Source organism: Cherax quadricarinatus, chromosome 57, assembly GCF_038502225.1.
Source record: "Cherax quadricarinatus isolate ZL_2023a chromosome 57, ASM3850222v1, whole genome shotgun sequence".
Classification (NCBI taxonomy): Eukaryota; Metazoa; Arthropoda; class Malacostraca; order Decapoda; family Parastacidae; genus Cherax; species Cherax quadricarinatus.
Window position 1 is genome coordinate 27,858,222 of NC_091348.1, and position 15,314 is coordinate 27,873,535.

Consider the following 15,314-nt stretch of genomic DNA (forward strand, 5'->3'; position numbering starts at 1 on the left):
ATAATAATTGATAATGCAAAATTTGTATTTGCATGATTACAGACAGTGATACATCCTCATTATGGCATCTCGTGAACGTGATGTTGGACGTTCTTATGCGAGTGCGTCACAGAAAAGAAAGAAGAAAATTCAAGAAGAAGAACAGAAAAAGAAAGATGTCGGAAGCTGCAGAAAGATCACAGACATGCTCACGAAAACAGTTTCTGATGTTACCAGTACAGTTGAATCTGCAGATACGTCAGATCATACAGGAAGCCCTCCCTCCATTATTTCTCAGCCAGCATCTACTTCTTTTGTGTCTCCTCTCATTGTCTCAACGGACATTTCATCCACAGGATTTGTCTTAAAAGATCCTGCCTCATGGCCAAATGTAATCCCAGATTCTCTACGTAATGCTTTCATTGCAGAAAAGTTCAGTCAAACTCTGAACATTGACTTTAGGAAATCAGCAAGGATTTATGATGATGGAAGTCGTCGTTGTTTAAAGTCATCTATGTTTTATAGAAAGCTTGCAAATTCAGAAACTGTGAAAAGATCATGGATGGTATACTCTGAAAGCTCAGGAAAAGTGTACTGTTCAGCATGCAAGCTATTTTCTACCAAAGAAAATACCTTCACACAAGGGTTCAATGACTGGAAAAATTCCAAGCGTTTCGAGGAACATGAAAACAGAACCACTCACAGGAGCTGCATTTTAGCCAGTGTATTTCGTGCACAGAAAAAAGGCTTATTGGATTCTCATTAGGAAAATCAAACTGAAAAAGAGCGCACTTATTGGAGAAAAGTTCTAGAAAGAGTTGTTGCTGTTGTAAAATTCTTAGCTCTAAGAGGACTTGCTTTCCGTGGAGAAAATGAGGTTTTTGGTTCGGAAAACAATGGCAATTTCCTAGGGATCATAGAACTGTTAGCACAATTCGATCCATTCTTAGCAAATCATGTGTCACACCTTGGGAATGCAGGAAGAGGCACTGTATCTTACATGTCATCTGCTATATGCAATGAATTTATTGAACTGATGACTAAGAAGGTCCTCAATAACACCATAGCAGCTGTGAAAACTGCAAAATACTTTGCAATAAGTGTAGATTCAACACCAGATATTTCACATACAGATCAAAATGAACATTAAAATGGTATAAAATACCGACAGATTGTTAGGTAAGACACATATGCAACAGTTAGGTATCTTTATTTTGAAACGTTTCGCCTACACAGTAGGCTTCTTCAGTCGAGTACAGAAAAGTTGATAGAAGCAGAAGATACTTGAATACGATGTAATCAGTCCATCACCCTTAAAGTTTTGAGGTAGTCAGTCCCTCAGTCTGGAGAAGAGCATTGTTCCGTTGTCTGAAACAATATGAAGTTGAAGTGACAGAATCGGGCCTTATATAGTGCCAGGAGGTGAGACGTAGGTTGATTTGGGAGGGCAGGTCCCTCTCAAACCCAGCCGTTCTCACTAGTAGAGGTTGTCGAAGTAGATGGTCTGTACCAAGATACCCTTGTGTTGCAGTGTCTGACAGAATGAACATTAAAATGGTATAAAATACCGACAGATTGTTAGGTAAGACACATATGCAACAGTTAGGTATCTTTATTTTGAAACGTTTCGCCTACACAGTAGGCTTCTTCAGTCGAGTACAGAAAAGTTGATAGAAGCAGAAGATACTTGAATACGATGTAATCAGTCCATCACCCTTAAAGTTTTGAGGTAGTCAGTCCCTCAGTCTGGAGAAGAGCATTGTTCCGTTGTCTGAAACAATATGAAGTTGAAGTGACAGAATCGGGCCTTATATAGTGCCAGGAGGTGAGACGTAGGTTGATTTGGGAGGGCAGGTCCCTCTCAAACCCAGCCGTTCTCACTAGTAGAGGTTGTCGAAGTAGATGGTCTGTACCAAGATACCCTTGTGTTGCAGTGTCTGACAGAATGAACATTAAAATGGTATAAAATACCGACAGATTGTTAGGTAAGACACATATGCAACAGTTAGGTATCTTTATTTTGAAACGTTTCGCCTACACAGTAGGCTTCTTCAGTCGAGTACAGAAAAGTTGATAGAAGCAGAAGATACTTGAATACGATGTAATCAGTCCATCACCCTTAAAGTTTTGAGGTAGTCAGTCCCTCAGTCTGGAGAAGAGCATTGTTCCGTTGTCTGAAACAATATGAAGTTGAAGTGACAGAATCGGGCCTTATATAGTGCCAGGAGGTGAGACGTAGGTTGATTTGGGAGGGCAGGTCCCTCTCAAACCCAGCCGTTCTCACTAGTAGAGGTTGTCGAAGTAGATGGTCTGTACCAAGATACCCTTGTGTTGCAGTGTCTGACAGAATGAACATTAAAATGGTATAAAATACCGACAGATTGTTAGGTAAGACACATATGCAACAGTTAGGTATCTTTATTTTGAAACGTTTCGCCTACACAGTAGGCTTCTTCAGTCGAGTACAGAAAAGTTGATAGAAGCAGAAGATACTTGAATACGATGTAATCAGTCCATCACCCTTAAAGTTTTGAGGTAGTCAGTCCCTCAGTCTGGAGAAGAGCATTGTTCCGTTGTCTGAAACAATATGAAGTTGAAGTGACAGAATCGGGCCTTATATAGTGCCAGGAGGTGAGACGTAGGTTGATTTGGGAGGGCAGGTCCCTCTCAAACCCAGCCGTTCTCACTAGTAGAGGTTGTCGAAGTAGATGGTCTGTACCAAGATACCCTTGTGTTGCAGTGTCTGACAGAATGAACATTAAAATGGTATAAAATACCGACAGATTGTTAGGTAAGACACATATGCAACAGTTAGGTATCTTTATTTCGAAACGTTTCGCCTACACAGTTGGCTTCTTCAATCTGTCGGTATTTTATACCATTTTAATGTTCATTCTGTCAGACACTGCAACACAAGGGTATCTTGGTACAGACCATCTACTTCGACAACCTCTACTAGTGAGAACGGCTGGGTTTGAGAGGGACCTGCCCTCCCAAATCAACCTACGTCTCACCTCCTGGCACTATATAAGGCCCGATTCTGTCACTTCAACTTCATATTGTTTCAGACAACGGAACAATGCTCTTCTCCAGACTGAGGGACTGACTACCTCAAAACTTTAAGGGTGATGGACTGATTACATCGTATTCAAGTATCTTCTGCTTCTATCAACTTTTCTGTACTCGACTGAAGAAGCCTACTGTGTAGGCGAAACGTTTCAAAATAAAGATACCTAACTGTTGCATATGTGTCTTACCTAACAATCTGTCGGTATTTTATACCATTTTAATGTTCATTCTGTCAGACACTGCAACACAAGGGTATCTTGGTACAGACCATCTACTTCGACAACCTCTACTAGTGAGAACGGCTGGGTTTGAGAGGGACCTGCCCTCCCAAATCAACCTACGTCTCACCTCCTGGCACTATATAAGGCCCGATTCTGTCACTTCAACTTCATATTGTTTCAGACAACGGAACAATGCTCTTCTCCAGACTGAGGGACTGACTACCTCAAAACTTTAAGGGTGATGGACTGATTACATCGTATTCAAGTATCTTCTGCTTCTATCAACTTTTCTGTACTCGACTGAAGAAGCCTACTGTGTAGGCGAAACGTTTCAAAATAAAGATACCTAACTGTTGCATATGTGTCTTACCTAACAATCTGTCGGTATTTTATACCATTTTAATGTTCATTCTGTCAGACACTGCAACACAAGGGTATCTTGGTACAGACCATCTACTTCGACAACCTCTACTAGTGAGAACGGCTGGGTTTGAGAGGGACCTGCCCTCCCAAATCAACCTACGTCTCACCTCCTGGCACTATATAAGGCCCGATTCTGTCACTTCAACTTCATATTGTTTCAGACAACGGAACAATGCTCTTCTCCAGACTGAGGGACTGACTACCTCAAAACTTTAAGGGTGATGGACTGATTACATCGTATTCAAGTATCTTCTGCTTCTATCAACTTTTCTGTACTCGACTGAAGAAGCCTACTGTGTAGGCGAAACGTTTCAAAATAAAGATACCTAACTGTTGCATATGTGTCTTACCTAACAATCTGTCGGTATTTTATACCATTTTAATGTTCATTCTGTCAGACACTGCAACACAAGGGTATCTTGGTACAGACCATCTACTTCGACAACCTCTACTAGTGAGAACGGCTGGGTTTGAGAGGGACCTGCCCTCCCAAATCAACCTACGTCTCACCTCCTGGCACTATATAAGGCCCGATTCTGTCACTTCAACTTCATATTGTTTCAGACAACGGAACAATGCTCTTCTCCAGACTGAGGGACTGACTACCTCAAAACTTTAAGGGTGATGGACTGATTACATCGTATTCAAGTATCTTCTGCTTCTATCAACTTTTCTGTACTCGACTGAAGAAGCCTACTGTGTAGGCGAAACGTTTCAAAATAAAGATACCTAACTGTTGCATATGTGTCTTACCTAACACACATACAGATCAGTTGACATTCATTGTTCGCTTTGTCGACTCCAGTGGTAAGCCTGTAGAGCGCTTTATAAAATTCATTCCTCTTTCAGGCCATGATGGAGAAACAATGATGAATGTAGTACTGGATACTCTGCTTGAACATGATCTCTCTATTATGGATTGCCGTGGCCAGAGCTACGACAATGCAAGTAACATGTCGGGTAAATATAATGGATTGCAAGCCCGTATCAAGCTGAATATGTGCCCTGCTCAGCACATTCTCTTAATCTTGTTGGGTCATGTGCTGCGGAGTGTTGTGTCGCTGCAGTTTCATTTTTTGGACTTTTACAAGCACTCTTTAATTTTTTCTCTGCTTCAACGCATCGGTGGAGTATACTCAAGTCAACCATTCATGGAGATGTTATCAAATCATCATCAACAACAAGGTGGTCAGCGCAGCATGATGCAACACATGCTTTGAAAGACAGCTTTGCTGAAATACGTTCTGCTTTGATCCAAATAGCAGAGGATGAAGACCAGACAGCAACTACAAGAAGCGAAGCAGCCAGCTTAGCATCAAAATTGGAAGATTTTGAATTGGCCTTACTCTGTGTGCTTTGGGACTGTATACTGGAACGGTTAAATGCCACGAACAAGACACTTCAGAAAATTGAAATTGAAATGGCTACTTGTGCTAACCTCTATGCAGGCTTAGTGGAATTTGTAAGCTCACTTCGCAATGATGAAGCTTTTGAAATGTTTGAAGAGAAAGCTAAACTGCTGGTGAAAGACTACAGTTACCGGGCTGATCATCAGCGGTCAAGGAAGAGGAAACGCAATTTTGAAGAGCCAGACAATGAAATTGTGTTGCTACCAAGGCAGAAATGTAAGACAGCTACATACTTCGTCATTCTGGATTCACTGATTACAGAATTGGTGAAAAGAAAAGAAATCTACCAGAATCTTAATGACAAGTTTGGATTTCTGTTCAAAATTACTACTATGCCAGATGCAGAATTGAGAGAAGCTGCATTAAAGTTGCAACAACACCTTTCAGCAGATGTTCAGGACACATTTGTTGAAGAAATAGTTCATTTTTCTGGGTATATGAATCAGATTAAAGCTCCACCTGAAAAATGTGCGCCCTCAGCTGCTTTGAAACATTTAAGAAATGCAGGTATCTCAGAAACCTTCCCTAATGTTGACATAGTGTATCGCCTTTACCTAACACTTCCAGCTACTAACTGTGAAGGAGAACGTTCATTTTCTGTTTTGAAAAGAGTGAAAAACCAGCTCCGTTCAACAATGAGCCAAGACAAATTGTGTAACCTAGCCTTGTTGACCATTGAGTCTGATCTAACAAGAAATATTGATTTTCAGAATATAATTGATGATTTTGCCAATATGAAATCCAGAAAAAAGTTTATTTAAGAAGTGCCTGTGAATATAAACAATTCTTTACTTTCTTGAGTTTATATGATTTGATAGTCTTATGCATGATGCAATGATAACAATAATGGTCAGTGATTTATAAAGGGAATAGTAGTGCTGTAGTGGTTATGCTGAATATAATAGGTACATGATGTCACTACTTTAATAGCCTAATCTAGTAATACTATGCTGTCTTGAGTTTATTCTCTTTAAAATGCATGATTTAACAAGATAGTTATAATGGCTGTTGGTAAATGGTTTTGGTTGTCTTGATGTACTTTCCCTATTAAATTTAATCTAAATAGCCAGAATGTATTTAATTAGACCTTAAACAGGCTCACACCGACCTCCCCCCCCCCAAGTTGGAAGGGGTCGCTTCGCTTACCCGTAACTCAAAGGGACCCCGCCAATCTGAATAGCCTAGGGCCCGGAGACTTCTTAATCCGGCCCTGACAATAGGTGTAAGGAAACGTGTCGAAATGTTTCCACCCGCCGGGAATCGAACCCGGGCCCTCCGTGTGTGAAGCGGGAGCTTTTGCCACCATATATATATATATATATATATATATATATATATATATATATATATATATATATATATATATATATATATATATATATTATATATGTATGTCGTGCCGAATATGTAAAACTGGTCAATTAGCAAGAACTCATTTAAAATTAAGTCTTTTCTAAAATTTTCTCTTATACGTTTAAAGATATATTTTTTTCATTAATGTTAATGTAAAAAAATTTTAATTTTGCTCAAAAAGAATCTTAGAAAACTTACCTAACCTTATTATAACAAGAACAATTTATTTTAGCCTAACCCAACTTAATATATTTTAGATTCGTTTACAATAATTTAATACTAAACAAACACAGTGAAATATATTTTTTTCGTTAGGTTCAGAATGATTTTGGCGAAATTATTGCATACACAAATTTTCACTTGTCATATATGGCAAGATGAGCGTTGCTATTTAAGCCAAGATCGCAAGTTCTGCCTATTCGGCACGACATATATATATATATATATATATATATGTATATACATACATATATATATATATATATATATATATATATATATATATATATATATATATATATAATGTAATTAGTAATAATGATAATAAATAAGATGACACAGAAGAATATAATATGTTCTGGCACTTCTGATCCTCCAGAAGCGGGTAATAAAGTACACCTTTGATCTCCATAAACTTTATTTTGTGGTCAAACATCACTGGTGAAGTATATCATGTATATATTACTGAAGGAAACAAACGCTCGGAAAGAGCGTAAGAAAGTTACATACGTGGGACTCAACAAGGTGAGTTCTCACACTCATCATTATCTTGTTTTAATTGTTCGTCCACCAACTGACTCGTTACTCAGATGATACATTACCTTCATAACTCTTCACTGTGTGTGCCTTGTTCGTACACGAAAGGCTCTTGTACTAAGCATCTGTAGCCATCCTCTCCTTGCAGGAAAGTCATGAGGTGGTTACATTTGAGGAGAGCCAGGAGTGTGCGTGGAACACTGGTACACCAGGAAGTCCAGAAGGGTGTCCATGTCGTAGTCTTCAGTGTTTATGTTGCAAGACTTGGCCACACCTTGTAGACGCTGCTTCTCCTCATCTGCAACACAGAGAAGTGAAGTGAGGGAGGGGCAGTGAGGGAGGGGCAGTGAGGGAGGGACAGTGAGGGACAATACGGGAGGGACAGTAAGAGAGGGACAGTAAGGGAGGGATGGTAAGGGAGGGATGGTAAGGGAGGGATGGTAAGGGAGGGATAGTAAGGTAGGGATAGTAAGGGAGGGATAGTAAAGGAGAAATAGCAAAAAAGGAGCAGTGAGGGAGGGATAGTAAGAGAGGAGCAGTTAGGGAGAATCAGTAAGGGAGAGGCAGTAAAGGAGGGATGATAAGGAAGGGGCAGTTTGTTGACTATTTCTGGGGGTCATTGTTCGGCACAGCACCGGCAGGCCACGTTATAAAACATATATTTTGGATCATTACTGGACATAGCTCCTGCATGTCTGTTACTGGACAAAGTCTGTGTTGGGACAACATAAATGTTGTAGTGTGGACTTACTCGTTAATCTCATCTCTTGCAACTTGTGTCGACACTGTCTTTGTTTTGAATGGTTCGGCCAGCCGCGAGTGCTACTCTTGTGAGGGACTCTGGAAATCTTGCGATGGACTCGGGAGGAACTCAGGAAGTCTCACACTGGAGGCTACAACCAACAGTAATTCCAGTCATGAGATTTAGTATTGGAACTTTGCTAACATTTCGTAGTCCACATGAAGAGTGATTGGGAACCCTGTCAGTTGTATAACTATTGTGCAGTTATGTAGCTATATTCTATATAGACTTGTGACATTTTACAGCTGGGGGAAGATGAGTCATTTTACATCCTCTAGGAAGAGTCAGCCTCCCATGTGTTTTGGAAATGTTTTTCATGTCAAGATTTCGAGTTGGGCAACATTGTTTTGTATATACTTAGTCGAGGCTGCGACTTCAGTTCTTGATGATATTGAGTTATGGTTATGAATATCGTGAGATAGTCGATGCTGAGGATATAGCCTCATGCTTCCAGACTGGACTTCCAGAGTTGCACAAGTCCAGGTTAGGTTTGGTAAAGTTTGTCTGGAAAAGGGACAAGTGCGTCTTGTCGCGGGTCTTAGTCATATGACTCGTAGCTGGAGCTTTTGGTCCTCTGACGGAGGCCTTCCACTGGCTTACCAGTCCACCCCTTTAAATATTAAGGTTATGACTATAACCTAAATCCAGGTTGAGACTAACGTGACACCCTCATCAAGATATGCACTCTGTAATGTTAACCTGTAGGAGATTCTGGATACACAGTCGATACTGTCAGTTATAACACGCACCAACACACAGGTAATTCCAAAGTCTTACTGTACCTTCATTTAGTCCTTGAGCTTCAGTAGAACTTAGTTTTGCTTTGAAGAATTAATAGCACTTTTTGCACTTAGAGCATCTTGCAACGATTGCCAGTAAGAGGCTTCTGTTATCCCAGTGGTGGTTGCTGCCAGGCTGAGAGAGGCGAGCCTAACAGGTGGTAACTCAGTATCTCTAATAGGAAGGTGATACGATAATACTAATGTGAAGAGGACATGATCGTCAGAATGAAGATCACAGGATGCCTATGTATGAAAGTGCCTGATATGTAGTTGTCATAGTAACCCACACACGAACTCTTAGAGGAGGGACCGGGGGGGGGGGGGACGGTTGTGCCCTTCAGTTTGTTGTAGGACTTTTGATGCCACAAAATTGGAGTTATGCTCTCCTTCTTTGGAAAAATAATGTTAACCTCCCTATCGAATCCAATTCCAACAGCAACAATACTAACAATTATACATTTTCAATGAAAGGTGGTTGTCAACACACTCAGCTCACATAGTGAGTGTCCGTGGCTCGACCCGGTATGGGGACAACTGCTGTTCCTGTTCACCTAGCAACAAGTAGGTACCTGGTTGTTACTAGAGTGGTGTGGGTCGCATCCTTGGGACAAAATTAATTAAAGTTGCCTGAAATGCCCTGCATAACCAGGGGCTTTCTATATAGTTTCTCAGTGATGTCAGCTATGGTCTGTATAATTGTATCATATACTTGTAGAAATAAAGATTATTATTAACAGCATACCAGAAAGAGAGGCAATCCAGAGAAGGTCACAGCCACACAAGAGAGGATTTTCTGCCAGGTTGATGTGTCCGCTCGTCAGCTCTTTGACGACTGGAATGAAGACTCCTTCTTGAAGCTCTTCGAGTCGGTTGGAGGACAGGTCGAGCTCTGCCTCGCCGTGTATGCCTGCGAGATCACACGTGAGATTAATTATCTGAAGTAGCTCAGAAAAGTCCTGAAAACTAACAAAAAAGTAACAAGCTGGAATTTTCGGGAAAGATCAGTAAGAATATTACAAAAAGCATACAAGTTAAACAAACCATACCCCGGCTGGGATTGAACCTGCGGTCAGAGAGTCTCAAAACTCCAGCCCTTTGTTTGCAATCGTGTCATTACGATTTCGTGAGTCAAGCATACAAGTTCCCACTAACTTCAGTTCTTGTCCTAGCAGCCTGGCTGCTGTCCTTTATTCATGTCTTTTTCATTCAGACATGACAGAAATGTGATGCAAATGTCTGACCACAGGTCTTCAGACACAACCCATCTAATGAAATCATTTATTCAGTGATACGATAAAAATCATATGGTGGCTTATATGACTTTCCAAAATGAATGAAGTGAAAATAAAGTATAATATATATGAACAATAAAGATTTATAATGGAAATTCATCATGTAAATGTTATCATAAAATATATATGGCAAAGATACAATGTTTTAGTATTCTGGTGCATCATGGGTATGATGCATATCATTATCAATATCCAATAATGTTATTGCAGTTTCTTCCTCACCATGTGCAGTATTGTTGCAGGTTTGACTTGCACTTACTGCGCAATGATGTGCAAAACACGACATACCACAACCATCAGCTCTGCAACTACGTGAAACTATGTTGTCAGAGGCAACAGGAAGTTGTTTCTACTGGTATGAAGGTGTCAGTTCATGATTTTCAGTTCCGTTCTGTTGTCAGCCGAGGATTTCCCATTTACTGTTCTGAAGGTCCCAGCGGCATACAGTTTAAGAGACATTTCTCTTACATCTTTCACCTCATCGTGTTTCCAGGCTTTGTGAATGTTGACCCAGTGGCTAACGAGCCGGTCTGGATTTTAACGACTCGCTAGCCGCAAGTTCAATCCCCACCTGTACCGTGGTTTATGTGGCAATCTTCAGTGAACTGTGTTAAAAGCTTTCCGCTTGCCACCAAGATAAAGTGCAGACACTGTATCACAGCCAGTCACTGCATGTAACGTCACTGCATGTAACATCAAATTCTTGCTGGTATATCCAATGCCATCCCAAATTTGACGTATGTTATACAACACTTGTTCCGCCTGTTACGGCGTAACAAGTACATATCAGTACATACCCTCTCCACCAACACGTAAGTCAATGTCCCAACAACAACCACTGGTAGATCCACTGACACTACTGCGGCAAGACTTGTTGAAACAGTGTATCATACTCTCTTGTTTATTCTGAGGTGTAAACCTATTGTTCTGACTGACTCATTGCTGACTCAGGCAATCGTAATGACACGATTGCAAACAAACCATACCACGGGTGGGGTTAAAACCTGCGATCAGAGAGTCTCAAAACTGGAGTTTTGAGACTTTCTGATCGCGGGTTCTAACCCCACCCGTGGTATGTTTTGTTTAACTCACTGCTCTCTGGCTTATTATTATTATATTGCTGATTTAACTATGTAAATACCATACATATCTTGAAGGAATATACGGATAAAGAAAAACTACTCCCTCTGTGTTTGTCTCTGATTATCTGGGTTGTTCCTTGTCTGGAGCCTTAAGTTATAGCCAGATACAACAAGCCTTGAAATTGCTACCTGCGACGCACTTTGGTTTTTGTGCTACACTCTAAATAGATTGTAATCAAGCTGCACCCTTCCTGCTCGTGGTAAACTGGCAGACAACTTTCTCTGGGAGACACAAGCTGGGGTACTACTGTCTGGGGGTTTCCCAAAAAGTTAATGAGTTTTTGTGAAAGACTTTTTAACTTTGGCTGCGAAAGTTGAATGTGTGAGTGCCCTGTAGGTGAGGTTAAAATTGGAAGAATGCTAAGGCACTTAAATATGCCTTTTGTAGTGATTGGTTTCATAGTGGGAGTAGTTGATGCAGTGAGCTTTTTTCTTTTTTTTTTGTAATATTTTAAACGATTTTGCTATAAAACTACAACAGGTATAAGAGAAGCTATCTAATCTTAGCAGCAAGCTGGGGGGGCCTGTTGCTGTTCCCTCAGCCTTGTGTTGACGTTCTTAGAAAGGACGCTGAGGAAGCAAGACGAGGGGGTGATGAGATGCACTCTTATCTTCCACCTTCTTGTGCGTATATGTCTACATTCTTCACATTATGTCCACGTATTGTATAGATAAAGCCAGTGGATGACGGAACGTCTTCAAATTAAAGATACCCAGATGTTATACATGTGTCTAATTCATCATCTATCTTCCTTACTAGGTAGTCAACTCTTCTAATATTCTCTCAACTCTACTGAAGGCCACGTTACTCTGAGACAGGGATTCTCAGTCACGCTGCAGCGTGACGCGCCGCGTCACGCTGCTAGGTCACTCATGTTCCTGTATTAGACCTCTTACTCGTTTTTCCCAACTTGTTTACATTCTACATTGATTCAGTCAGATAAAGTTTGATTATCGTGGAGAATAAAAAGTTACAATACCATGAGTGGAACAATTCACAAATAAGTTACACTATGGAGACTGAAAGTTTTCCTGACGTTTCGGTCTAAGTCGGACCGAAACGTCACTATTAAAGTTCTGTCGATGTGCGAGTTATTTGTGAATTTCATGACTGAGTTTTATTTTGGGTGAACTTTATGGAATTTTTGCGTCGACTTTCATTTATCTAGTGTTTATATTTTACTGAAACAATGAAGATGATTAATTTCACGCACAGTCCGAGGTTGGTCAGGGACCGCGGGGGCGTTGACCCCCCGAAACACAAGGTATACTCCAGGTATACAATGCGTCAAATCGCCAAGTATACCTGGGATATCTAAAACTTTTATGTCAAGACAATCATTTGTGTTGTTCCTTGAAGAGAAGAAAGTATAATTAGGCCTTTCTGTGTATATCTATTAGCGGGCGCAGAATACAGCCCTAAAGTACTCCTGGTGCTAAGTGACGCACAAGGATGCTCACCGGACGGACGAAGGATCCAGCGTCCGCCACTTCTTACAGTGAATGACCAACATGGGCTTACCATCTTACAAATTAATAATGTATACTTGAAGACCAATGGTTACAACTAGAATCTGTTTCTCCTTGATTGTTGTTTTAAAATAATCGGAGGAAAAATTATTATCGGTGTACTAGAGGTGAAGGTCCTAGCCGCGGGGGCGTTGACCCCCGGAACACCACCTTCCAGGTATGAAGAAAATGACTTAGAAAACACACTAGTTGAAGAATGAAACTCCTGTTCAACGTTTATGTTCCATTCTTCACCCTCCAGTTAGACTCCAGGTAGGTAGGTAGGTGTTAGCACTGGAGCCTGAGATGAAATGTTTGTACAAACACAAACTGTATAAGATAAAACGTTGAGAGAGAAGACTCACCTGCCAGGGCTCCAACTTCGATGGTTTGAATGTTGTTTTCAGACAGATAAACGTAAGTCAAGTTTTCGGAGTTGAAGGCGAAGGAGCTTTCAACGAGGTTCGACAAGTCAGCGTATAATATCTCCAGTGACTCCAGATGTGTAAGTGACCTGAATATTGTAAAAATAACTACACAAGTGAATTTATAGGGGGGGGAGGGAATGTGGGACAACAGTACTGGTGGACAGAATATATGGGCTGGTTTCATGGCTGGCATCCCCGAGGGTGTGACGCTGTTACCTGTTTTGCTAGACACATGAAAATACCTGCCTGGAGACTCCGGGCTGTGCTGCCTCAGGCTGTCCTCAGCAGCAAGTGACATACTGGAGATGTCATGTATGTCACATTAGTAGGTATTTAACTACCCGAAAATTTCTTGCGATTTCTCTAGCGTGAAAATCAATGAGAGTCTGACCAAATATGCTGAGCCAGGTTGACCACAAACCGACTTCTAGGGTATGTTGCTTTATTGATAATGTTTGATTTAAGCTTAAAATTTTCATTAATAATCTTTTTTTTCTTTTGCATATATTTTTTTTTCCTTTTAAGGACTACAAAATGAATCTACTTAATATAATAATATCTTGCAAAATCTTTTACAAAATCTGCACTACGATTTTTGTCAACAAGAATCTCATCTCAGTCGTCTGCAACTGACAGTTGTGAAAACTGACTGATTTTCAAGGGCGATGTGTTAGTGTTAGAAGAGTATTGGGAGAAAAATAGTAATATGAATAAAGCGTCAGAAGACAAAAACAGATACTCACTTGAAGGTGTCTGGCTCAATGTTTATGATGGGTGAGGACTCTAGTGTGAGAGTGATCAGGTTGGGAGCTCCAGTGAAGGTGGTGGCTGGCAGGGTGCTCATGAAGTCCAGACTCAGTCTAGCTGATGTCAGCTCAGGCAACGTCAGGGAAATTATCGTCTTGTAGGGTCCACTCTGTGTTAACAATATACATGAATATATGTTCGACTCGCCCTGGGGGAAATATACATACACTGGCCCGGTAGCCTGGTGGCTAAAGCTCCCGCTTCACACACGGATGGCCCGGGTTCGATTCCCGGCGGGTGGAAACATTTCGACACGTTTCCTTACACCTGTTGTCCTGTTCACCTAGCAGCAAATAGGTACCTGGGTGTTAATCGACTGGTGTGGGTCGCATCCTGGGGGACAAGATTGAGGACCCCAATGGAAATAAGTTAGACAGTCCTCGATGACGCACTGACTTTCTTGGGTTATCCTGGGTGGCTAACCCTCCGGGGTTAAAAGTCCGAACGAAATCTTATCTTATCTTATCTTATCTTTCCCGTGGCTCGGTTGGCAACGCTCTCGCCTCGCAAGTTGAGTGTCCGTGGTTCAATCACCAGCATGAGTGAAAATGCTGGGCATGTTGCACTTGTCCCTGTTCACCAAGCAGTAAGTAGGTACCTGGGTGTTAGTCGACTGGTGTGGGTCGCATCCTGGGACAAAACTGACCTAATTTGAGGGAAATGCTCAGCATAACAAGCGGCTTTCTATATAGTAGTATGTCACTGATGTCAGCTATGATCTGTATACCTTGTACATGTACTGGTAGAAATAAAGATATGTTAACAGTGTTTATCATTCAAGAGATGTTCATGTGTCTAATACATCACTAACAGGCCAATAATTCCTGATATCAGATGGGAGTGACTCTGGCCTCCTTGAGCCCCTCTAGCACAGTATTGGTGGTAATGGATAAATATATTATGCGAGCGCTGGGGAGAGACAGTTCAGAGGCGCCATCTTTTGGGAACTTAGACGGAATGTTATCTGGACCGGTGCTCTTAGATGGTTTAACTTAGTTAATTCCACATGAAGTCATAAGATACACCTAATTGGTAAGTGTTTGGAGTGACGCCTTTCAGTGGGCTGCAGAAAACAATATGAAGTTCAACGATGAGAAATTTCAATTACTCAGATATGGTAAACATGAGGAAATTAAATCTTCATCAGAGTACAAAACAAATTCTGGCCACAAACTAGAGCGAAACACCAACGTCAAAGACCTGGGAGTGATCATGTCGGAGGATCTCACCTTCAAGGACCATAACATTGTATCAATCGCATCTGCTAGAAAAATGACAGGATGGATAATGAGAACCTTCAAAACTAGGGAGGCCAAGCCCATGATGACACTCTTCAGGTCAC

The 15,314-nt window shown here is 41.0% G+C and overlaps 1 protein-coding gene across 1 annotated transcript in view; it reads right to left on the reverse strand.

The window, feature by feature from the left end:
- The window catches only part of LOC128693429 (slit homolog 1 protein), a 134,746-nt gene that overhangs the window by 101,590 nt on the left and 17,842 nt on the right, over window positions 1-15,314 (reverse strand). Inside the window, exons 5-8 of the mRNA XM_070097448.1 lie at window positions 13,909-14,081; window positions 13,103-13,251; window positions 9,537-9,701; window positions 7,377-7,508 (exon numbers count right to left, since the gene is read on the reverse strand). Of these exons, the coding sequence (XP_069953549.1) occupies window positions 7,377-7,508; window positions 9,537-9,701; window positions 13,103-13,251; window positions 13,909-14,081 (619 nt within the window). The remainder of the gene's footprint in view (window positions 1-7,376; window positions 7,509-9,536; window positions 9,702-13,102; window positions 13,252-13,908; window positions 14,082-15,314) is intronic.